General features: G+C 40.5%; 1 protein-coding gene and 1 long non-coding RNA gene across 2 annotated transcripts in view; both read right to left on the bottom strand.

Moving 5' to 3' along the window:
* The window catches only part of ZNF532 (zinc finger protein 532), a 101,140-nt gene extending 78,870 nt beyond the window's left edge, over positions 1–22,270 (bottom strand). Inside the window, exon 1 of the mRNA XM_053701169.1 lies at positions 19,934–22,270. Coding sequence (XP_053557144.1) covers positions 19,934–22,270 — 2,337 coding nt within the window. The remainder of the gene's footprint in view (positions 1–19,933) is intronic.
* Positions 22,271–22,284: 14 nt separating this feature from the next.
* The window catches only part of LOC128648470 (uncharacterized), a 43,208-nt gene continuing 39,963 nt past the window's right edge, over positions 22,285–25,529 (bottom strand). Inside the window, exon 3 of the long non-coding RNA XR_008400601.1 lies at positions 22,285–22,301. This is a non-coding gene — a long non-coding RNA (uncharacterized LOC128648470). The remainder of the gene's footprint in view (positions 22,302–25,529) is intronic.

Raw genomic sequence — 25,529 nt, 5'->3', positions numbered from 1 at the left:
AAGCAAACCTTCCCCTTAAACAAAACAGGCCCAATAACTGACCCTTGGGGAACACCACTAGTAACTGATGGCTCATTTGAATGTACTCCATTAATTGAAACCCTCTGTCGTCTATCTTTAAGCCAGCATTCTACCCACTTAACAATCTTAGCATGAATTCCAAGGCAATACATTTTGTGAATAAGTTTGTTGTGTGGGACGGTGTCAAATGCTTTGCTAAAGTCTAGATATGCAACATATACGGCTCCTCCCTGCTCTATTATTTTAGTTACATGGTCAAAGAAATCAATTAGAATAGTCAGGCATGATTTTCCAGCAGTGAAACCATGCTGTCCTTTGTCTTCTAAGTTCTTTGTCTGAATGAAAGATACAAGTATTTCCTTTAAAAGAGTTTCCATTAATTTCCCTGCAATTGAGGTTAAACTGACTGGCCTATAGTTAGCAAAATCTTCCCTACTAACCTTTTTATAAAGAGGGACTACAATGGCAATTTTCCAGTCTTTTGGAACAACTCCTGTTAGAAGTGACTGATTAAATAAATCAGCTAATGGAGTAGCTATTACGGATCAAAGTTCTCTTACAACCCTTGAATGAATATTATCTGGACCCACAGACTTATTAACTTTTATTTTTGATAAAGCCCTTGATACCTCTTCCTCTGTAAAAAGAAAAGTACTACTCACATATTATTTACAGTAACATCAATACAATAACATAACTGACCACTGTCACCATGTTACCCTATGGTAATACTAGCTATTCCATGTTCTCCTGCTGGTCATTACATCTTGTGTTCCTGCTGTCCACTGTCACCATGCTACCCTATGGTAATGCTAGCTATTACTGCCATGTTTTCCTGCTGGTTTTTACTTCTTATGTTCCTGCTGACCACTGTCACCATGCTACTCTATGGTAATGCTTGCTATTACTGCCATCTTCTCCTGCTGGTCACTACTTCTTGTGTTCCTGCTGATCACTGTTACCATGCTACCCTATGGTAATGCTAGCTATTACTGCCATGTTCTCCTGCTGGTCATTAAGTCTTGTGTTCCTGCTGATCACTGTCACCATGCTACCCTATGGTAATGCTAGCTATTACTGCAGTGTTCTCCTGCTGGTTATTACTTATTGTGTTCCTACTGACCACTGTCACCATGCTACCCTATGGTAATGTTAGCTATTATTGTCATGTTCTCCTGCTGGTCATTACTTTTTGTGGTCCTGCTGACCACTGTCACCAATGATACCCTATGGTAAAGCTAGCTATTACTGCAGTGTTCTCCTGTTGGTTATTATTTATTGTGTTCCTACTGATCACTGTCACCATGCTACCCTATAGTAATGCTAGCTATTACCGCCATGTTCTCCTGCTGGTCATCACTACTTGTGTTCCTGCTGACCACTGTCACCAATGATACCCTATGATAATGCTAGCTATTACTGCTATGTTCTCCTGCTGGTCATCACTTCTTGTGTTCCTGCTGACCACTGTTACCTTGCTACCCTATGGTAATGCTAGCTATTACTACCATGTTTTCCTGCTGGTTATTACTTCTTATGTTCCTGCTGACCACTGTCACCATGCTACTCTATGGTAATGCTTGCTATTACTGCCATCTTCTCCTGCTGGTCATTACTTCTTGTGTTCCTGCTGATCACTGTTACCATGCTACCCTATGGCAATGCTAGCTATTACTGCCATGTTCTCCTGCTGGTCATTACGTCTTGTGTTCCTGCTGATCACTGTCATCATGCTACCCTATGATAATGCTAGATATTACATCCATGTTCTCCTGCTGGTCATTCCATCTTGTGTTCCTGCTGACAACTGTCACCAAGCTACCCTATGGTAATACTAGCTATTACTGCCATGTTCTCCTGCTGGTCATCACTTCTTGTGTTCCTGCTGACCACTGTCACCAATGATACCCTATAATAATGCTAGATATTACTGCCATGTTCTCCTGCTGGTCATCACTTCTTGTGTTCCTGCTGACCACTGTCACCATGCTACCCTACGGTAATGCTAGCTATTAATGCCATGTTCTCCTGCTGCTCATTACGTCTTGTGTTCCTGCTGACCATTGTCACCATGCTACCCTATGGTAATACTAGCTATTTCATGCTCTCCTGCTGGTTATTACGTCTTGTTTTCCTGCTGACCACTGTCACCATGCTACCCTATGGTAATGCTAGCTATTACTGCCATGTTCTCCTGCTGGTCATCACTTCTTGTGTTCCTGCTGACCACTGTCACCATGCTACCCTATGGTAATGTTAGCTTTTACTGCCATGTTCTCCTGCTGGTCATTACGTCTTGTTTTCCTGCTAACCACTGTCACCATGCTACCCTATGGTAATGCTAGCTATTACTGCCATGTTCTCCTGCTGGTCATCACTTCTTGTGTTCCTACTGACCACTGTCACCATGCTACCCTATGGTAATGTTAGCTATTATTTCCATGTTCTCCTGCTGGTCATTACTTCTTGTGATCCTGCTGACCGTCACCAATGATACCCTATGGTAATGCAAGCTATTAATGCCATCTTCTACTGCTGCTTATTACTTCTTGTGTTCCTGCTGATCACTGTCACCATGCTACCCTATGGTAATGCTAGCTATTACTGCCATGTTCTCCTGCTGGTCATTACATCTTGTGTTCCTGCTGATCACTGTCACCATGCTACCCTATGGTAATGCTAGCTATTACTGCAGTGTTCTCCTGCTGGTTATTACTTATTGTGTTCCTACTGACCACTGTCACCATGCTACCCTATCGTAATGTTAGCTATTATTGCCATGTTCTCCTGCTGGTCATTACTTCTTGTGGTCCTGCTGACCACTGTCACCAATGATACCCTATGGTAATGCTAGCTATTACTTCAGTGTTCTCCTGTTGGTTATTATTTATTGTGTTCCTACTAATCACTGTCACCATGCTACCCTATAGTAATGCTAGCTATTACTGCCATGTTCCCCTGCTGGTCATTACTTCTTGTATTCCTGCTGACCACTGTCACCAATGACACCCTATGATAATGCTAGATATTACTGCTATGTTCTCCTGCTGGTCATCACTTCTTGTGTTCCTGCTGATCACTGTTACCTTGCTACCCTATGGTAATGCTAGCTATTACTTCCATGTTTTCCTGCTGGTTATTACTTCTTATGTTCCTGCTGACCACTGTCACCATGCTACTCTATGGTAATGCTTGCTATTACTGCCATCTTCTCCTGCTGGTCATTACTTCTTGTGTTCCTGCTGATCACTGTTACCATGCTACCCTATGGTAATGCTAGCTATTACTGCCATGTTCTCCTGCTGGTCATTACGTCTTGTGTTCCTGCTGATCACTGTCACCATGCTACCCTATGATAATGCTAGCTATTACTGCCATGTTCTCCTGCTGGTCATTCCATCTTGTGTTCCTGCTGACCACTGTCACCAAGCTACCCTATGGTAATACTAGCTATTACTGCCATGTTCTCCTGCTGGTCATCACTTCTTGTGTTCCTGCTGACCACTGTCACCAATGATACCCTATAATAATTCTAGATATTACTGCCATGTTCTCCTGCTGGTCTTCACTTCTTGTGTTCCTGCTGAGCACTGTCACCAATGATACCCTATAATAATGCTAGCTATTATGTTCTCCTGCTGCTCATTACTTCTTGTGTTCCTGCTGACCATTGTCACCATGCTACCCTATGGTAATACTAGCTATTCCATGCTCTCCTGCTGGTTATTATGTCTTGTTTTCCTGCTGACCACTGTCACCATGCTACCCTATGGTAATACTAGCTATTACTGCCATGTTCTCCTGCTGGTCATCACTTCTTGTGTTCCTGCTGACCACTGTCACCAATGATACCCTATAATAATGCTAGATATTACTGCCATGTTCTCCTGCTGGTCATCACTTCTTGTGTTCCTGCTGACCACTGTCACCATGCTACCCTACGAAAATGCTAGCTATTAATGCCATGTTCTCCTGCTGCTCATTACGTCTTGTGTTCCTGCTGACCATTGTCACCATGCTACCCTATGGTAATACTAGCTATTTCATGCTCTCCTGCTGGTTATTACGTCTTGTTTTCCTGCTGACCACTGTCACCATGCTACCCTATGGTAATGCTAGCTATTACTGCCATGTTCTCCTGCTGGTCATCACTTCTTGTGTTCCTGCTGACCACTGTCACCATGCTACCCTATGGTAATTTTAGCTTTTACTGCCATGTTCTCCTGCTGGTCATTACTTCTTGTTTTCCTGCTAACCACTGTCACCATGCTACCCTATGGTAATGCTAGCTATTATTGCCATGTTCTCCTGCTGGTCATCACTTCTTGTGTTCCTACTGACCACTGTCACCATGCTACCCTATGGTAATGTTAGCTATTATTTCCATGTTATCCTGCTGGTCATTGCTTCTTGTGGTCCTGCTGACCGTCACCAATGATACCCTATGGTAATGCAAGCTATTAATGCCATCTTCTACTGCTGCTTATTACTTCTTGTGTTCCTGCTGACCACTGTCACCATGCTACCCTATGGTAATGCTAGCTATTACTGCCATGTTTTCCTGCTGGTCATCACTTCTTGTGTTCCTGCTGACCACTGTCACCATGCTACCCTATGGTAATGTTAGCTTTTACTGCCATGTTCTCCTGCTGGTCATTACGTCTTGTTTTCCTGCTAACCACTGTCACCATGCTACCCTATGGTAATGCTAGCTATTACTGCTATGTTCTCCTGCTGGTCATCACTTCTTGTGTTCCTACTGACCACTGTCACCATGCTACCCTATGGTAATGTTATCTATTATTTCCATGTTCTCCTGCTGGTCATTACTTCTTGTGGTCCTGCTGACCGTCACCAATGATACCCTATGGTAATGCAAGCTATTAATGCCATCTTCTACTGCTGCTTATTACTTCTTGTGTTCCTGCTGATCACTGTCACCATGCTACCCTATGGTAATGCTAGCTATTACTGCCATGTTCTCCTGCTGGTCATTACATCTTGTGTTCCTGCTGATCACTGTCACCATGCTACCCTATGGTAATGCTAGCTATTACTGCAGTGTTCTCCTGCTGGTTATTACTTATTGTGTTCCTACTGACCACTGTCACCATGCTACCCTATCGTAATGTTAGCTATTATTGCCATGTTCTCCTGCTGGTCATTACTTCTTGTGGTCCTGCTGACCACTGTCACCAATGATACCCTATGGTAATGCTAGCTATTACTTCAGTGTTCTCCTGTTGGTTATTATTTATTGTGTTCCTACTGATCACTGTCACCATGCTACCCTATAGTAATGCTAGCTATTACTGCCATGTTCCCCTGCTGGTCATTACTTTTTGTATTCCTGCTGACCACTGTCACCAATGACACCCTATGATAATGCTAGATATTACTGCTATGTTCTCCTGCTGGTCATCACTTCTTGTGTTCCTGCTGATCACTGTTACCTTGCTACCCTATGGTAATGCTAGCTATTACTGCCATGTTTTCCTGCTGGTTATTACTTCTTATGTTCCTGCTGACCACTGTCACCATGCTACTCTATGGTAATGCTTGCTATTACTGCCATCTTCTCCTGCTGGTCATTACTTCTTGTGTTCCTGCTGATCACTGTTACCATGCTACCCTATGGTAATGCTAGCTATTACTGCCATGTTCTCCTGCTGGTCATTACGTCTTGTGTTCCTGCTGATCACTGTCACCATGCTACCCTATGATAATGCTAGCTATTACTGCCATGTTCTCCTGCTGGTCATCACTTCTTGTGTTCCTGCTGACCACTGTCACCAATGATACCCTATAATAATTCTAGATATTACTGCCATGTTCTCCTGCTGGTCTTCACTTCTTGTGTTCCTGCTGAGCACTGTCACCAATGATACCCTATAATAATGCTAGCTATTATGTTCTCCTGCTGCTCATTACTTCTTGTGTTCCTGCTGACCATTGTCACCATGCTACCCTATGGTAATACTAGCTATTCCATGCTCTCCTGCTGGTTATTATGTCTTGTTTTCCTGCTGACCACTGTCACCATGCTACCCTATGGTAATACTAGCTATTACTGCCATGTTCTCCTGCTGGTCATCACTTCTTGTGTTCCTGCTGACCACTGTCACCAATGATACCCTATAATAATGCTAGATATTACTGCCATGTTCTCCTGCTGGTCATCACTTCTTGTGTTCCTGCTGACCACTGTCACCATGCTACCCTACGAAAATGCTAGCTATTAATGCCATGTTCTCCTGCTGCTCATTACGTCTTGTGTTCCTGCTGACCATTGTCACCATGCTACCCTATGGTAATACTAGCTATTTCATGCTCTCCTGCTGGTTATTACGTCTTGTTTTCCTGCTGACCACTGTCACCATGCTACCCTATGGTAATGCTAGCTATTACTGCCATGTTCTCCTGCTGGTCATCACTTCTTGTGTTCCTGCTGACCACTGTCACCATGCTACCCTATGGTAATTTTAGCTTTTACTGCCATGTTCTCCTGCTGGTCATTACGTCTTGTTTTCCTGCTAACCACTGTCACCATGCTACCCTATGGTAATGCTAGCTATTATTGCCATGTTCTCCTGCTGGTCATCACTTCTTGTGTTCCTACTGACCACTGTCACCATGCTACCCTATGGTAATGTTAGCTATTATTTCCATGTTATCCTGCTGGTCATTGCTTCTTGTGGTCCTGCTGACCGTCACCAATGATACCCTATGGTAATGCAAGCTATTAATGCCATCTTCTACTGCTGCTTATTACTTATTGTGTTCCTGCTGATCACTGTCACCATGCTACCCTATGGTAATGCTAGCTATTACTGCCATGTTCTCCTGCTGGTCATTACATCTTGTGTTCCTGCTGATCACTGTCACCATGCTACCCTATGGTAATGCTAGCTATTACTGCAGTGTTCTCCTGCTGGTTATTACTTATTGTGTTCCTACTGACCACTGTCACCATGCTACCCTATCGTAATGTTAGCTATTATTGCCATGTTCTCCTGCTGGTCATTACTTCTTGTGGTCCTGCTGACCACTGTCACCAATGATACCCTTTGGTAATGCTAGCTATTACTTCAGTGTTCTCCTGTTGGTTATTATTTATTGTGTTCCTACTGATCACTGTCACCATGCTACCCTATAGTAATGCTAGCTATTACTGCCATGTTCCCCTGCTGGTCATTACTTCTTGTATTCCTGCTGACCACTGTCACCAATGACACCCTATGATAATGCTAGATATTACTGCTATGTTCTCCTGCTGGTCATAACTTCTTGTGTTCCTGCTGATCACTGTTACCTTGCTACCCTATGGTAATGCTAGCTATTACTTCCATGTTTTCCTGCTGGTTATTACTTCTTATGTTCCTGCTGACCACTGTCACCATGCTACTCTATGGTAATGCTTGCTATTACTGCCATCTTCTCCTGCTGGTCATTACTTCTTGTGTTCCTGCTGATCACTGTTACCATGCTACCCTATGGTAATGCTAGCTATTACTGCCATGTTCTCCTGCTGGTCATTACGTCTTGTGTTCCTGCTGATCACTGTCACCATGCTACCCTATGATAATGCTAGCTATTACTGCCATGTTCTCCTGCTGGTCATTCCATCTTGTGTTCCTGCTGACCACTGTCACCAAGCTACCCTATGGTAATACTAGCTATTACTGCCATGTTCTCCTGCTGGTCATCACTTCTTGTGTTCCTGCTGACCACTGTCACCAATGATACCCTATAATAATTCTAGATATTACTGCCATGTTCTCCTGCTGGTCTTCACTTCTTGTGTTCCTGCTGAGCACTGTCACCAATGATACCCTATAATAATGCTAGCTATTATGTTCTCCTGCTGCTCATTACTTCTTGTGTTCCTGCTGACCATTGTCACCATGCTACCCTATGGTAATACTAGCTATTCCATGCTCTCCTGCTGGTTATTATGTCTTGTTTTCCTGCTAACCACTGTCACCATGCTACCCTATGGTAATGCTAGCTATTACTGCCATGTTCTCCTGCTGGTCATCACTTCTTGTGTTCCTACTGACCACTGTCACCATGCTACCCTATGGTGATGTTAGCTATTACTGCCATTTTCTCCTGCTGGTCATTACGTCTTGTTTTCCTGCTGACCACTGTCACCATGCTACCCTATGGTAATGCTAGCTATTACTGCCATGTTCTCCTGCTGGTCATCACTTCTTGTGTTCCTACTGACCACTGTCACCATGCTACCCTATGGTGATGTTAGCTATTACTGCCATTTTCTCCTGCTGGTCATTACGTCTTGTTTTCCTGCAGACCACTGTCACCAATGATACCCTATGGTAATGCTAGCTATTACTGGAGTGTTCCCCTGTTGGTTATTACTTATTGTGTTCCTACTGATCACTGTTACCATGCTACCCTATAGTAATGCTAGCTATTACTGCCATGTTCTCCTGCTGGTCATCACTTCTTGTGTTCCTGCTGACCACTGTCATCAATGATACCCTATGATAATGCTAGATATTACTGCTATGTTCTCCTGCTGGTCATCACTTCTTGTGTTCCTGCTAACCACTGTTACTTTGCTACCCTATCGTAATGCTAGCTATTACTGCCATGTTCTCCTGCTGGTCATTATGTCTTGTGTTTCTGCTGACCACTGTCACCAGGCTACCCTATGATAATGCTAGCTATTACTTCCATGTTCTCCTGCTGGTCATTACTTCTTGTGTTCCTGCTGACCACTGTCACCATGCTACCCTATGGTAATGCTAGCTATTACTGCCATGTTCTCCTGCTGGTTATAACTTATTGTGTTCCTGCTGACCACTGCCACTATGCTACCCTATGGTAACACCAGCTATTACTGCCATGTTCTCCTGCTGGTTATTACGTCTTGTGTTCCTGCTGATCACTGTCACCTTGCTACCCTACGGTAATGCTAGCTATTAATGCCATGTTCTCCTGCTGGTTATTACTTATTGTGTTTCTGCTGACCACTGTTACCATGCTACCCTATGATAATGCTAGCTATTACTGCCATGTTCTCTTGCTGGTCATTATGTCTTGTGTTCCTGCTGACCACTGTCACCTTGCTAACCTATGGTAATGCTAGCTATTACTGCAATGTTCTCCTGCTGGTCATTACTTCTTGTTTTCCTGCTGACCACTGTCACCTTGCTACCCTATGGTAATGCTAGCTATTACTGCCATGTTCTCCTGCTGGTCATTACATCTTGTGTTCCTGCTGATCACTGTCACCATGCTACCCTATGGTAATGCTAGCTATTACTGCAGTGTTCTCCTGCTGGTTATTACTTATTGTGTTCCTACTGACCACTGTCACCATGCTACCCTATCGTAATGTTAGCTATTATTGCCATGTTCTCCTGCTGGTCATTACTTCTTGTGGTCCTGCTGACCACTGTCACCAATGATACCCTATGGTAATGCTAGCTATTACTTCAGTGTTCTCCTGTTGGTTATTATTTATTGTGTTCCTACTGATCACTGTCACCATGCTACCCTATAGTAATGCTAGCTATTACTGCCATGTTCCCCTGCTGGTCATTACTTCTTGTATTCCTGCTGACCACTGTCACCAATGACACCCTATGATAATGCTAGATATTACTGCTATGTTCTCCTGCTGGTCATCACTTCTTGTGCTCCTGCTGATCACTGTTACCTTGCTACCCTATGGTAATGCTAGCTATTACTGCCATGTTTTCCTGCTGGTTATTACTTCTTATGTTCCTGATGACCACTGTCACCATGCTACTCTATGGTAATGCTTGCTATTACTGCCATCTTCTCCTGCTGGTCATTACTTCTTGTGTTCCTGCTGATCACTGCTACCATGCTACCCTATGGTAATGCTAGCTATTACTGCCATGTTCTCCTGCTGGTCATTACGTCTTGAGTTCCTGCTGATCACTGTCACCATGCTACCCTATGATAATGCTAGCTATTACTGCCATGTTCTCCTGCTGGTCATTCCATCTTGTGTTCCTGCTGACCACTGTCACCAAGCTACCCTATGGCAATACTAGCTATTACTGCCATGTTCTCCTGCTGCTCATCATTTCTTGTGTTCCTGCTGACCACTGTCACCAATGATACCCTATAATAATTCTAGATATTACTGCCATGTTCTCCTGCTGGTCTTCACTTCTTGTGTTCCTGCTGAGCACTGTCACCAATGATACCCTATAATAATGCTAGCTATTATGTTCTCCTGCTGCTCATTACTTCTTGTGTTCCTGCTGACCATTGTCACCATGCTACCCTATGGTAATACTAGCTATTCCATGCTCTCCTGCTGGTTATTATGTCTTGTTTTCCTGCTGACCACTGTCACCATGCTACCCTATGGTAATGCTAGCTATTACTGCCATGTTCTCCTGCTGGTCATCACTTCTTGTGTTCCTACTGCCCACTGTCACCATGCTACCCTATGGTGATGTTAGCTATTACTGCCATTTTCTCCTGCTGGTCATTACGTCTTGTTTTCCTGCTGACCACTGTCACCATGCTACCCTATGGTAATGCTAGCTATTACTGCCATGTTCTCCTGCTGGTCATCACTTCTTGTGTTCCTACTGACCACTGTCACCATGCTACCCTATGGTGATGTTAGCTATTACTGCCATTTTCTCCTGCTGGTCATTACGTCTTGTTTTCCTGCTGACCACTGTCACCAATGATACCCTATGGTAATGCTAGCTATTACTGGAGTGTTCCCCTGTCTGTTATTACTTATTGTGTTCCTACTGATCACTGTTACCATGCTACCCTATAGTAATGCTAGCTATTACTGCCATGTTCTCCTGCTGGTCATCACTTCTTGTGTTCCTGCTGACCACTGTCATCATTGATACCCTATCGTAATGCTAGATATTACTGCCATGTTCTCCTGCTGGTCATTATGTCTTGTGTTTCTGCTGACCACTGTTACTTTGCTACCCTATCGTAATGCTAGATATTACTGCCATGTTCTCCTGCTGGTCATTATGTCTTGTGTTTCTGCTGACCACTGTCACCATGCTACCCTATGGTAATGCTAGCTATTACTGCCATGTTCTCCTGCTAGTTATTACTTATTGTGTTCCTGCTGACCACTGTCACTATGCTACCCTATGGTAACACCAGCTATTACTGCCATGTTCTCCTGCTGGTTATTACGTCTTGTGTTCCTGCTGATCACTGTCACCTTGCTACCCTACGGTAATGCTAGCTATTAATGCCATGTTCTCCTGCTGGTTATTAATTATTGTGTTTCTGCTAACCACTCTTACCATGCTACCCTATGATAATGCTAGCTATTACTGCCATGTTCTCTTGCTGGTCATTACGTCTTGTGTTCCTGCTGACCACTGTCACCTTGCTAACCTATGGTAATGCTAGCTATTACTGCCATGTTCTCCTGCTGGTCATTACTTCTTGTGTTCCTACTGATCACTGTCACCAATGATACTCTATGATAATGCTAGATATTAATGCCATGTTCTCCTGCTGGTTATTACATCTTGTGTTCCTGCTGATCACTGTCACCATGCTACCCTACGGTAATGCTAGCTATTAATGCCATGTTCTCCTGCTGGTTATTACTTATTGTGTTTGTGCTGACCACTGTCACCTTGCTACCCTATGGTAATGCTAGCTATTACTGCCATGTTCTCCTGCTGGTTATTACTTATTGTGTTTGTGCTGACCACTGTCACCTTGCTACCCTATGGTAATGTTAGCTATTAATGCCATGTTCTCCTGCTGGTCATTACTTCTTGTTTTCCTGCTGACCACTGTCACCTTGCTACCCTATGGTAATGCTAGCTATTAATGCCATGTTCTCCTGCTGGTTATTACTTATTGTGTTCCTGCTGATCACTGTCACCATGCTACCCTATGGTAATGCTAGCTATTAATGCCATGTTCTCCTGCTGGTTATTACTTATTGTGTTTGTGCTGACCACTGTCACCTTGCTACCCTATGGTAATGCTAGCTATTACTGCCATGTTCTCCTGCTGGTTATTACTTATTGTGTTCCTACTAATCACTGTCACTATGATACCCTATGGTAATGCTAGCTGTTACTGCCATGTTTTCCTGCTGGTTATTACTTATTGTGTTTGTGCTGACCACTGTCACCTTGCTACCCTATGGTAATGCTAGCTATTAATGCCATGTTCTCCTGCTGGTTATTACTTATTGTGTTTGTGCTGACCACTGTCACCTTGCTACCCTATGGTAATGCTAGCTATTACTGCCATGTTCTCCTGCTGGTTATTACTTATTGTGTTCCTACTAATCACTGTCACTATGATACCCTATGGTAATGCTAGCTGTTACTGCCATGTTTTCCTGCTGGTTATTACTTATTGTGTTCCTACTAATCACTGTCACTATGATACCCTATGGTAATGCTAGCTGTTACTGCCATGTTTTCCTGCTGGTCATTATGTCTTGTGTTCCTGCTGACCACTGTCACCAATGATACCCTATGATAATGCTAGCTATTACTGCCATGTTCTCCTGCTGGTTTTTATAAATGGATCATCTACAAAACAGCTATGCAAAGAAAAATCTAATGTATAATGTCCCTTTAAGGATCATGTGTACACATACATGCATTTGTAAAATGGATGTGCTCGCTCTTATCAGCCAGTAAGCAACCCTATGGATCAGGTGTACACAGACATGCATTTCCTGTTTACCTCAAAAAACAGCTTTTACATATCCTTTTTCTTGTAAAATATTGTTTAACATGTTTCACTAGTGCAGGTTTATATGCATGATGGAGTAAACGTAAAATAAATCTGTGATATGCATGCATCAATTATTAAAATAAAGTCATTAACGTTATCTCAAGCCATCTGCTTTATTTGGCTGTTTCATTAATGTCACAAAGGGGTCAATTCTATATAGTTTGCAAGTCTAGACATGCTTTTCCACTCTGTCACTAGCAGGGGCAATCCCCATGGAATTCTATAAAAAAGGGGCTGTCCCTGCGAATGGCGAGCTGTGTTTTAAAGAAATAATGAGAGCTTTTTCCTATGCAAAAGTTAACAAATGATCAAATGATGCAGTTTTTATTGCACTGTGCATTACAAGATGCGGTTATTTTGTATTCATAGGTTTTCCTTTCAGAGTAAATAGCGTTTTGAGTATTTTGATAAAAGCGTGCAACCTTTTCATTTGCAAGAAAAAAAATAGTAAAATCTGTAGGGCTAAATTGCTTAGAGAATTACTCTGGGATTTGAGAGACAAATTTCATATATGCCCATGGAATACCCATATTCAGCGCATTGTACGAAACAATTATGCTTTGTATTTTGTACTTATAAGTACAAATTTTAATGTGTTTTTAGCACATGCAGTGTACTTAAATTGCGATTTATGCTGTGCATATTTAATACATATATTTAATATTTAATTTCTGTGTAATTTAAATACAAATTTTACGTTTTTGAGACATATGATTTTCGGTGAACAATTTTGTTACGATTTTTGATGCAACTTAACAATACAATTTATTCCTGAGTATTTTGGTGTAAATAGTTTAATTATTAGTTTTGTATGATTTTTAAATTACGATTTTCATTGTGCACAATTGTAATGTATGCATCTCCTACCTATATGAAAATGCAGTATACGCCCCTTAGCGAAACACCCTGTTTTCATGGTAAAAAGTGGATTTATAGAATTCCACCAGGGTAATAGAAGTACTGGCGTTCTTAAAGAATCTCACCAGCCCAAAGACCTTTACAAAATTGGGCCCTAAGAACCAAAAGTGAGTTAAATAGCATACCTTTTGAGTGACAGTGCCATTACTCTCTCTTTACCTAGCCGAACAGTGAATTTAAATGGAAGAGGTTTCTGGGATAATATGTTAATGAACACATAATTTATGGGAACAAGACGTAGGGGCTTCAAGACTAAAAAACGCTTACAAATATGTGATTTAGAACATAATGAAGACACATTAATACTTCTATTAAATATTGGCTTAGAGAGAAAAAACTACCTACTTTATAGTTCAAATAATAAGGAAACCATATCTGAAGAAGAGAGCATACAGATCTGTAGATCTGACTAACAGCTTATTTGTTTGATAAGAACATACAGTAATTTTAAAGTGACTGGAATGGTAACCAAGTCTTGATCAGATGGCTATTAAAGGGATAGGAAAGTCAAATTAAACTTACATGATTCCGATAGAGCACGTAATTTTAAGACACTTTTAAATTCACTTCTATTTTCAAATGTGCTTCGTTCTCTTAGCATCCCTTGTTGAAAAAGAATACGCAAATATCATACACCAGTGGGAGATGCTGCTAATTGGTGCCTGCACACATTTGTCTCTTGTGATTGGCTAACTAGATGTGTTCAGCTTCCTGCCAGTAGTGCAATACTGTTCCTTCAGCAATGGATAACAAGAGAATTAAGCAAATTTGATAATAGAGGTAAATTAGAAAGTTGTTAAAAAATAGTATGTTCTATCCAAATCATAAAAGAACATTTTTGGGTTTACTATCCCTTTAAGTAAATGTTCCAGATTGGTTGAATTCATAGTCCCAAAAGACTCCCAATACAGACTATCTTCCCTGCCTCACAAAATACAGCAATATACAAAGTGGGTCATCAAAATTAACAGCATTCTCACTCACCACAACAAAACTAATGCAGGACATTTAAAAAATAAAATAAAAAACTTTTTAAGAAAAGAAAGAAAAAATGTGTTCTCTCGGCGTAATAGAACCATAGAGACTCTGGCATTAGGGCAGAGTGTCGACTAACCTAATTACTTTGGGTCTGTTTGTAAGGTAGTGACAAGACAGTGTGGGGGTGACACAAGAATAGATGTCTGTGGAGTGAAAGGCATCAAATACTCCACAAGAGCACCAATACTAAAGTGTTGCCTTGGAAACACTTCACATTGCCTTTAGCAGCTGTGTCAAGAGACGACGAATAGTTTCTTCTAACACACAAATAATGATTCTCCATTGCCCCTTAAAATTAGTATAGGACAGAGCAGAATTTTGCAGAGAAAGAGATAAGGGAATAAGGTTATCAAAGCAGCCATTTAACAAAGAGGCAACCCGCTAAAAAACAGATATGTACTGTATATCCTTATTAGGAAACTAAAGAGCATAATGTGTATAATTATACACTTGTACAAAACACAATGGGAAATAATGGAGATCTACTGGTAGATCCGGATATAATTATAGGGCACGCTTGAGTTAGATAAATACAAAGATAATGTGGAAACTGGACTATCATTGGTGATGTCTGAAAGCAAAATATTTGGCAGATTTTCATTGTGCAGAATCAAAACTAAAATGAACACCATATGAAAAACAGATTTTCTGATATATGTAGAGGATCTCAAATTTGAAAAACCACAGCTATTCTGCCAATTACATGATAATTAAAGGCACAGTCAACACCAAGGGGTCTATTTATGGATGCCTGTGTTTATGGTGAGCCTTCAGGCTCGCCAGAAACACAAGTTATAATGCAGCGGTCTAAAGACCGCTGCTCCATAACCTGTCCGCCTGCTCTGAGGCGGTGGACAGAAATCAACCCGATCGTATTTGACACCCCCTGCTAGCGGCCGATTGGCCGCAAATCTGCAGGGGGCGCTATTGTACCTGCAGTTCACAAGAACTGCTGGTGCAATGATAAATGCCGACAGAGTATGCTGTCGGCATTTATCGATGTGCGGTGGACATGGTTCGGTTTATTTCTAAACTTTTGCAGAAGTTCTTTTGACAAACTTGCATTTCAGGCAATTAGTGCTGACTCATAAATAACTCCATGGGAGTGAGCACAATGTTATCTTTATGGCACACATGAACAAACAGTACATGTTATTAGCTATTCACAGCCAGAGAGTGAGATAAGAAGTGGATTGCATAGTCTAGATTTAGCCCGTAACAACAAATACCAAGATAAAAAAGAAAATTTGATGATAAAGTATTTTGGAAAAATAGTAAATTGGAAAGTTTTTCAAAATGGCATGCCCTATATGAATCATGAGTTTAATTTGGACTTTACTGTCCCTTTAATAACAATAGCCCTTTAAAAGACACCAGAATATGCACAGTCACAATAAACTGCAGTGTTTAGTCAATAAGTAAGCACATTTAGCACAAAAATGATTTGGAAATGGTTATGCAAATGTTATACATTTATAGCACATATGTTTTTAATAAATACCCTTTTATTTACGTTAATGTTTTTCCACTGTTTTCCTAATTTTGTGAAGGTGACTGCTTATGGCAAAAACTGTGTCACCATTGCCTTCTGAGCCTCAGAAATCTCTTTATATCATATGAAATATTTGCACGCTTACAGTGGCGTCACTAGGGTTGGTGTCACCCGGTGCGGTAAGTTATGGTGTCACCCCCCCCCCCCCAGAAAGTAGACACACACAAAAACACAGGCACACACACATACAAACACTCAGACACACTTAAATACATACTCAGATGCACACACAAACACTCGGAAACACACTCAAACACACACACACAAAAACACTGAGACACACACACAAAAAAACTCAGACACACACACATACAAAATATGTAAACTGCACTGCATTAATTATGAAGCTCATGCCTAGAGCTGCTCCCTGGCTCAGCAGAGCATCAAATGAAAGATAAACAGAGCACTCTAAAATAAATCACTGAAGAAAAGGTTTAGGCGCGCAAACTATGAAAATCCTGCTCTCTGACTCTGTTCCAAGTCTGTCAGTGCACAGCCCTGGGCCGCATGTCACTGAGCAGTGAGCACAGATAGGCAGGCAGGTTTAGGCTAGCAGCGCTGGCTCAAGGGGCAAAATAATTGTGTGTCTACAACTTCCCCAGTCCCACTAATGTTCACAAATGCCAGACCCTCTAATAAAATAATCTATGCATCTCAACATTGTATTTCTTTGAATTTCCTTAAAATTAAAAAAAAAAAAAAAATTTATTTTTTCTTTTTGGTGTCACCCCCTGGAGGGTGTCACCCAGGTGCGGCCCGCACCCCCCGCACCCCCCTAGTGACGCCACTGCACGCTTACTAAAGACCAATTTATATAGATTTGATTACAGATAAGGATTGATCTACTCTGTTCAATTTCTTTTCATGTAGTGTTAAAGGGATATAAAACCCTTGATTTTTCTTTTACGAATCAGATAAAGCATGCCATTTTAAACAACTTTCTATTTTACTTCTATTACCAATTTGTCTTTGTTCTCTTGGTATCTTTTGTTAAAACACAAGGATGTAAGCTCCAGCGCATGCACGTGAAGAATGTTATCTATTTGCAAAAACACTAGATGGCAGCACTATTTCCTAGCATGTAGTTCTCAAGGTTTCTCTCCAACAAAGAATACCATGGAAACGAAGCAAGTTTGATAATAAAAGTATTTTGGAAACTTTTTTTATATTGTATTCTCTGAATCACAAATTAAAATATTTGGGTTTCATATCCCTTTAATATTTAGAAAAACCTTATCCAAATTCCTTTACATCATTCTTTACAACTCTTGCTATTAATATATTACAAAATATTTGTTCCTGAAATATATAAAATTGCTTAATATATTAATATCCTATCTTTCCTCTCCCTTCCCTTATCCAAGATATTTATTATAAAAGTTATGATGTCTTTTCCCATAAAAGTTATAGTTTTCAGACCCTCTTTTAAATGTCTTCTAAAATTATAAATATCCTTCTGTTGATACATTCTATAATTGTATTCTATGATTTAAATGACTGGGGATCTATAAATTAGCATATTTATGATACTTCTCTAATACGGAAAAAGGTCGCCAGAGTCCAAAAGAGGCGCGCTCGTGCAAACAGGCGATACAAGGAGACAGGAACGGCCGCACTCTTAAATAGAAGGAATCCATCGTTGTTGACCTAAAATAGAGAAGAAAAGAAGAGGCACCACATGGTGTAGTATAGACAAAGTGTCCCCACAGAAGATAGAATCCCTGAGCCCTAGGTAATGGAGACTCACAGACGGAGCGGCACAACCAGAGTGCCAGACAAGGCAGCACGGGACACTCAGAGTCGCCCGTATGACTCGCAGCTTCCACTGGAACGTACAACGTTAGGTCAGGTAACCAACGATATCCAATCCAGAGACGCCAACCGTCCGACAACTAGTACCAGACAGATGACGCCAGACAGGCTCGAGGGTATCGACACAGGAAGCTGGGAGTGGCCAAGGTGGGGGGTACAGCAGGGAATACTAGAAGAGGCATGTTTGGCTCAAAAGGGAGGATATTATACCCTCTTGAAAAGCAGGAATAAGTGGACAAGCTGGAGGTTAATCAAAAGTGTTTATTACATACACAGATAAAAGGCAACGCGTTTCTCAGCAAAACATACTGTTTCATCAGGCTATATCCTGATGAAACATCATGTTTTGCTGAGAAACGCGTTGTCTTTTATCTGTGTATGTGCTGCTCCATCTGTGATTCTCCATTACCTAGGGCTCAGGGATTTCTATCTTCTGTGGGGACACTTTGTCTATACTACACCATGTGGCACCTCTTCTTTTCTTCTCTATTTTATGATACTTCTCTGCTGCAAATACCTGTTCCAGTTAAAACACTTTACTGTCTTATTTATATTTTTCCTACTTTTAAATAATCTAAAATAACATGAAACTATTATTATTGTAGATTAAAAGGAAACAGATGTTTTTTGCATAGCCTCCCTAAGAGACTGTACTGTAAAATTGGTTTCCCCTTAATGGGTTTGCAATGACTTGATATAACAGCAGTAGAGTATAAAATGTGGGAGAAATTGTTTTTGGTTTATTTTTGTATATGAAATATCTTTTTTAACACCACAACCCATTAAAATTGACTGAGCTTGCAGCTAAATCAGATCTCTTTATGTTATCACTTCCTATACTCACAAATGCTTCTGTATCTTATCTCTGTCTGTATACCAAAGCCTGATAGTTACTTACTGTATATCTCTTACCTATCACTAGGAGTGTAATTTGTTTGGCTGGCTATGTTTACATACTTTTTCTATAGCCAATACTTAAAGGGACATGATTTAGGTAGAACATACAATTTTAAACAACTTTATAGTTTACTTCTATTATAAAATTTGCTTCATTCTCTTGGTATCATTTGTTGAAGGAGCAGCAATGCACTATTTTTTGCTAACTGAACACATGGGTGAGCCAATGACAATCAGTATATATATGCAGCCACCAATCAGCAGCTAGAACCTAGGTTTTTTTGCTGCTCCTTAATTTACCTAGAAAAACCTTTCAGCAAAGGATAACAATAGAAGGAAGCAAATTAAATAATAGAAGTAAATTGAAAAGTTGTTCAAAATTATATGTTGTGTCTAAATCATGTAAGAAAAAATGTGGGTTTCATGTCCCTTTAAGTATTAAAATTTGTAGTATAGGTGAGGATACCACAAGCAAAAGCAGCTATTTCAAAGGGCAAAAATGAAGGTAAAGAAGATATTTTTAAACAACTGAATACACTACATCAGATTAAATGGATAGCAGGGAACTCATTAGAGGGGATAACTTTTACAGTACACTGTCCCTTAAATCTGCAGTCTATGAGGCCGATTTATCAAGCTCCATAACTTGTCCGCCTGCTCTGAGGCAGCGGACAGAAATCAACGCGATCGAATACAATCGGGTTGATTGACACCACCTGTTAGCGGCCGTTTAGCTGCGATTATGCAGGAGGCATTATTGCACCAGCAGTTAACAAGAACTGCTGGTGCAATGATAAATGCTGACAGTGTATGCATCACATCATATCCGCTCGCACTAAAATAAATATACCCCAATATTATTAATTAACCTAGCCCAAAAGAATACATTTAAATAAAATAATCTTTAGTGTGTAAAAAAAAATACTCTACTTGTCCACTGGTATCCGTCGCTTGTTGATAATGTGTAGCCAAAGATGCTTCATCTTGGAAAGTTTCATTGCATTCCAAGCACTTCATACTGTGTCTGCACAGCTTTGATGGATCTTCATCTAGTGGCATTGCAGGAGTGATGGGCGCACTAACTGGGGCAGATATCACTGGTCCAGTTACACCCGGCTGTATCTTTGTAACAGTGTGTGCAACAACTGCAACAGAGCTTTGGCGAGGAGCAGATGAAACAGTGGAAACATTGTTCTGGGGGGAAGTAATCATCTGGTCCATTGGGACTGGCTTTAAGATTAAGTGTGAGCACTGCATAACAACTCCTTTTTCTTTATGACCACGTGCATGAGAGAGGAGACTGCATTTATTGTAGAAAACTAAATTTTTTGTGCAATGGTTGCATGTGACCTCAATGCGTACACTCCTGCGGTCGTAATGTTGCAGAAGACTTTTTTCAAGTGCAAATGCATCACCACACTCTAAACACTTGTATCCACGAGCCGGTAATGTAATTCCTGTATTTGCAGGAGGACTGAGGTTTGGAACATATACTGGAACTGGATTAATACTGCTCAGCACCTTATTGAAAGCTTCTACTACAGAGCTCTGGGATGATGCAACCACTTGAACTCTAGATACCTTTTTTGGTTGTACTGTTGCAGCGGCAGCTACAAGGGTTTGTTTGATCTGCTGTTGAGGTTTAGTTAACACTTGTCGGAGCTCAGATGTGGTTTGAGAACCTTGAGATAAGAGATTAAAATTGGCAAAATGCACAGTCTTTGGCACAAGCTTAGCAGTGGCAAGACTTGATGCTGGAACCATCACAGTCTGTTGTTGAATAGCATTAGCAGCTTTTATAATGGCATTGCTTGCACTCTGCACTGAAGCAGCAGATATTACAGTGGCTTTCACTGTAGTATTGTTAGCAAACTTTAAATTTATGACTTGTGAACCAGCTGTTTTTACTGCTGATACTGGTAAAAAAGCAGTGGCAACAGGTTTTATAGTAACTTGCTTAGGCGTAACATCAGTTGATGCAACTGCATTAGGGGGACCAGTTGACTGTAGAGAGACCCTGTTTGGTGAAGAAAGAGCAGCAGTTGAAAGTGGAGATGACAAAAGCGAGGAATCAACCATTGAAGATGTTTGTTCTGGTGTTTTTTTTGTGCATTCATTTTCAATGTCGGGTAACACTCTTGTAACCGTCCTCTTAATTTCTCCTGATGACGTTTTGATGGTCTTTATTCTTACTTTTGGAATAGCGGGAGTAGAACCACCAGATGATGGGGAACCTTTACTACTAGTTTCACTTGATACACTTCTAGGACTATCCGGCTGTTTTGGTTGGGCTTTCTTTGTACTGTCAATAAGATTTTGCACAGTCAATTGTGATTTTGGAGATTTGTCCCCAATTGATGGGCTTTCAGCTATTTCTTTTGGCACTGGAGATGACCCACAAGAATTATTTTGTAAATCCTTCGAATCAGAAGCTGCCTTTTTAGCACTTAGCGCAGCAATTGCAGCAATACATGAAGAAAGTTTAGCAGATGACTTTAATTTGAAATAAGATACATTGCCACCATTTGCTTCACCTTTTTCTATATCTAACTTTCCATCAATTACTTTATTTTCAAGAAGCCTCTGAGCACTCTCCTTTAGTTTCTCATCTAGTTTTCTAATTTTGTATGTATCATAGGATATTGAATTGGTTGACTTTTCTAACTCTCTCTTATTTGTTTTGCTTTTATCAGTACTGCTTAAAACTGGAATACCAGGTTTGATCAGATGTTCCATATGCATTTTGTCCCTTTCATATGCCAGGTGAGGAATTACTCCGGTCAAAATATTAGTGCTGAACTTTGTACGTAAGACTTGTCTATCAGGTGGATCTACAACTTCAATTTTTTCATCATCTTCAAATTCTTCTGCACTAGAAATAGGACTGAACTGATTAAAAGCAGATTCTTTGAGTATGTTATCAGATACTGCAGCATTATCTTTAAGAGATTTCAACTCTTCCTTGTTAAAACGTTCTAAATTTGACACAGTGAGAAACCCATTGTGCAAGCCATTTCCTGTGGAATGATGATTGTCTTTTTCAGATGTCTCGGAAGAATCAATAGTTCGTATATTCTTGACAATAACACTTACACCAACATCAGAGGAGGATGGGGCATGAGCATCATCATCTCCCTGTGAATTCTGTTTTATGTGATTTTCATGATCGTCGTGACCAGACTCAATAGCTGCTTTGGGATCAACCATGTCAGGAATATCAAACGCTGCAAGGAGGTCATCAAAATCTGGTGTTTTCATATCTCCCATGATCACAAGCTGTGCTTCTATATGTTCAATTCTGTAATACAAAACACAAAGTAGATATTTTGCATGAAAATAACAAAAGATATTTACAAACAATACACTTTATTATAACCACTTTACCACAGTATATAACAGTAAATGGTGCCTATACACTTTGTAAATAACATTGTTGTTTCTAACAGTAAATACGGTTTAAATTCATTAAACAATGAAGGCTAGGACTATAAATATGTACTACACATTTTTTGAGTATTATTTATCATGTCTCCTGACCAATTAAGGACAGGGATAAATGAGCTCCTGCACAAATCAAGCAACTATTGTGGCTCAAGCAGGAGGAGTCTATGGGGTAAATTTTTTAAGCTCCATACGGAGCTTGATGCCCCATGATTCTGGCGAGCCTTCAGTTATGAAGCAGCGGAATACGAATATGATCGGGTTTATTGACACCCCCTGCTAGCGGCCGATTTTTTGCTGTCAGCATTTATCGATGTTGCTGTCGGCATTTATCGATGTGCGGCGGATATGATACGCTACATCGTATCATGTCCGTCCTCACTTTAATAAATATACCCCAAAGTTCTTAATTTCACAAAATTGACTCAAGCCTCTCTGGACGGAATAGAAAAATTAAAACTAAGCAAAATTAATAAAATAAGAGGAGTTTATTTATTTTAGTTAGTCATAATTCACCATTTAATGGGAATTCAAGGTCAAGTCAAAATTAAACTTTCATAATTAAACTTTCATAATTCAGATAGGGCATGCAATCACACGATAAAAGTGAAGAAAACTACCCAACTTCAGTCTGAAAAGACAGAAATAGAAGAGGTGCTTCCTTGCGCAAATCAACTTGAATCAAATATGCAGGTAAAGTATCACTCGCTCACAATATACTCACAAAAAAGACGGCACTCATCGTGCTATTGGACACAGACTGGAGTCTCACAGGGCTCCATCTCGCTGACACCGCAGTATACGGAACCCACTCCCAAGGAGATGCGCTAGGCTCAAAAGCTACCCAACTTCAGTCTGAAGAGACAAAAAATAGGAGACGCACTTCCTAGTGCGTCGGCGAGAAAATGACAGGCATATTAAATCTCTCTCGCTTACAATATACTCAAAACAAGGCAGCACTCTGGCGTGCTATTGGACGCAGACTGGAGTCTCACAGCTCTCCAGCTTGCTAACACCACTTTCTGCGAGACCAGGATCCAAAAATGACTCTGCTGGGCTAAAACTTGGGTAAAGATGTAATGCAACTATTGCAAAAAAGCCCCCACTGGCCAGAAACGGCGAATCAGTGATGGGGGAATGATCATATAGATCAAACGATTCGAAGTGATGAATAAAAAAACAAACTTTAATATAGTTTAAAAACAATAAAAACATTTCAGCACTAACAATTGCATCAGTGTGATATGCTACGCGTTTCTCAGTCTACTGACCATTTCTTCAGGCATACAAACAGATCACTTTGTATCCTATTTAAATCTACCTTACTCAATGATGTTACCCACAATAAATTTTGGGTAACATAGTGCACTTTGTAACATTTTAGTTATAAGTTTTGTGAAACATTTTTGTTACACAAAATCCATAACTACTGCTCTCAGATGGCGGTATGGATCGTATTGGTATAGGCTGTAATGCAAGCATTTTAGCCGGACCGCACAACCTGTAATACCGGCACTATGAAAATCCCACACAAAAACTTAATTTTTTGAGTGTGGAATGGACGTTATGTTACAGGCTAAAATGCTTGCGGTATAGCTATACCGACACGACTCGTAATAGTGCGTTACTGCCATTACGCTGAAATTGCCATTTTTTCAGCATTAAAAGCCATAACGCAGAACTCGTTATCTATCTGTAAGTAACTAAATAAAAAATATTCTCTCAATTAACTAATATAAGCTAAAGTATAAATAAGTTATAGAACTTTTTAGTATTATTTAAAGAGTAAAAAACTATTTTCAGAAAATAACATAAAAAATAAAATAAAAATAATTAAGCAGAAGGGGACGGTATTTCCCTATAGTGCAAATCTAAAAAAAAATTGTATTTAAGTTGTATAGCGATGGTACCTTAATCCATCTAGGACAAAGTCTTCTAGGATTACAATTCCACCTACATGTTTTAGGGGTAGACAGGAGGCTGGCTGCAATTTTTGTAAATGGTGGTTATGCCCCAAGGTTAAACAGTTATGGGATCAAACATCAAGCTTAGTAAGTGAGCAACTTAACAAGGATGTTGTTCTCACACTTGAACAGGCATTATTACATGCTCCCCTTATCTAAAACAGCTAATAAACTGATAGCTTTAGTAAGCACAGCCATAAGAAATTGTGTTGCAAAATATTGGAAGTCAACTGTTCCCCATTTTAATATAATCCTCAACAAAATAAGATTGTATTATCAGATGACTGATATTTCTTAAAGCATTTTAGACAATAGAGAGGATTTTTTGGTAACCTCAGAAGATTGGATTGTGTGGGACAGTGGGAGAACAAACAACGGCTAGTTAATGTAATTGGGTTGAAGCCCCACTTTTGATATTGTGATTATTTTTAGTGAGATGGGGACCTAAAGAGAGAGAGAATGGGTGAAGACATTGAGAGCTGTGGGTATTAGGTCTTGCAGGGTTTCGGACCTTTGGAAGGAACATATAGGGGCTGCCTGCCCGAAGTCGATATTAATATTATTATTATTTTTTTAATTTTCCTTTTCTTGGGGAACATAATCTTATTCATCATATACTCACTGGCCACTTTATTAGGTACACCTTGCTAGTACCGGGTAGGACCCCCCTTTTGCCTTCAGAACTGCCTTAATTCTTCGTGGCATAGATTCAACAAGGTGTTGGAAACATTCCTCAGACAGCTTGGTCCGTATTGATATGATAGCATCACATAGTTGCTGCAGATTTGTCGGCTGCACATCCATGGTGCGAATCTCCCATTCCACCACATCCTAAAGGTGCTCTATTGAATTGAGATCTGGTGACTGTGGAGGCCATTGGAGTGCAGTGAACTAACTGATTTGAGCTTTGTTACATGGTGCATTATCCTGCTAGAAGTAGCCATCAGAAGATGGGTAGGCTGTGGCATTTAAGCGATGCTCAATTGGTACTAAAGGGCCCAAAGTGTGCCAAGAAAATATCCCCCACACCATTACACCACCACCACCAGCCTGAACCGTTGATACAAAGCAGGATGGATCCATGCTTTCATGCTGTTTACGCCAAATTCTGACCCTACCAT

This window comes from Bombina bombina, chromosome 2, assembly GCF_027579735.1.
Source record: "Bombina bombina isolate aBomBom1 chromosome 2, aBomBom1.pri, whole genome shotgun sequence".
NCBI classification, from domain to species: domain Eukaryota; kingdom Metazoa; phylum Chordata; class Amphibia; order Anura; family Bombinatoridae; genus Bombina; species Bombina bombina.
This window is presented reverse-complemented; position numbering and strand designations above follow the sequence as displayed.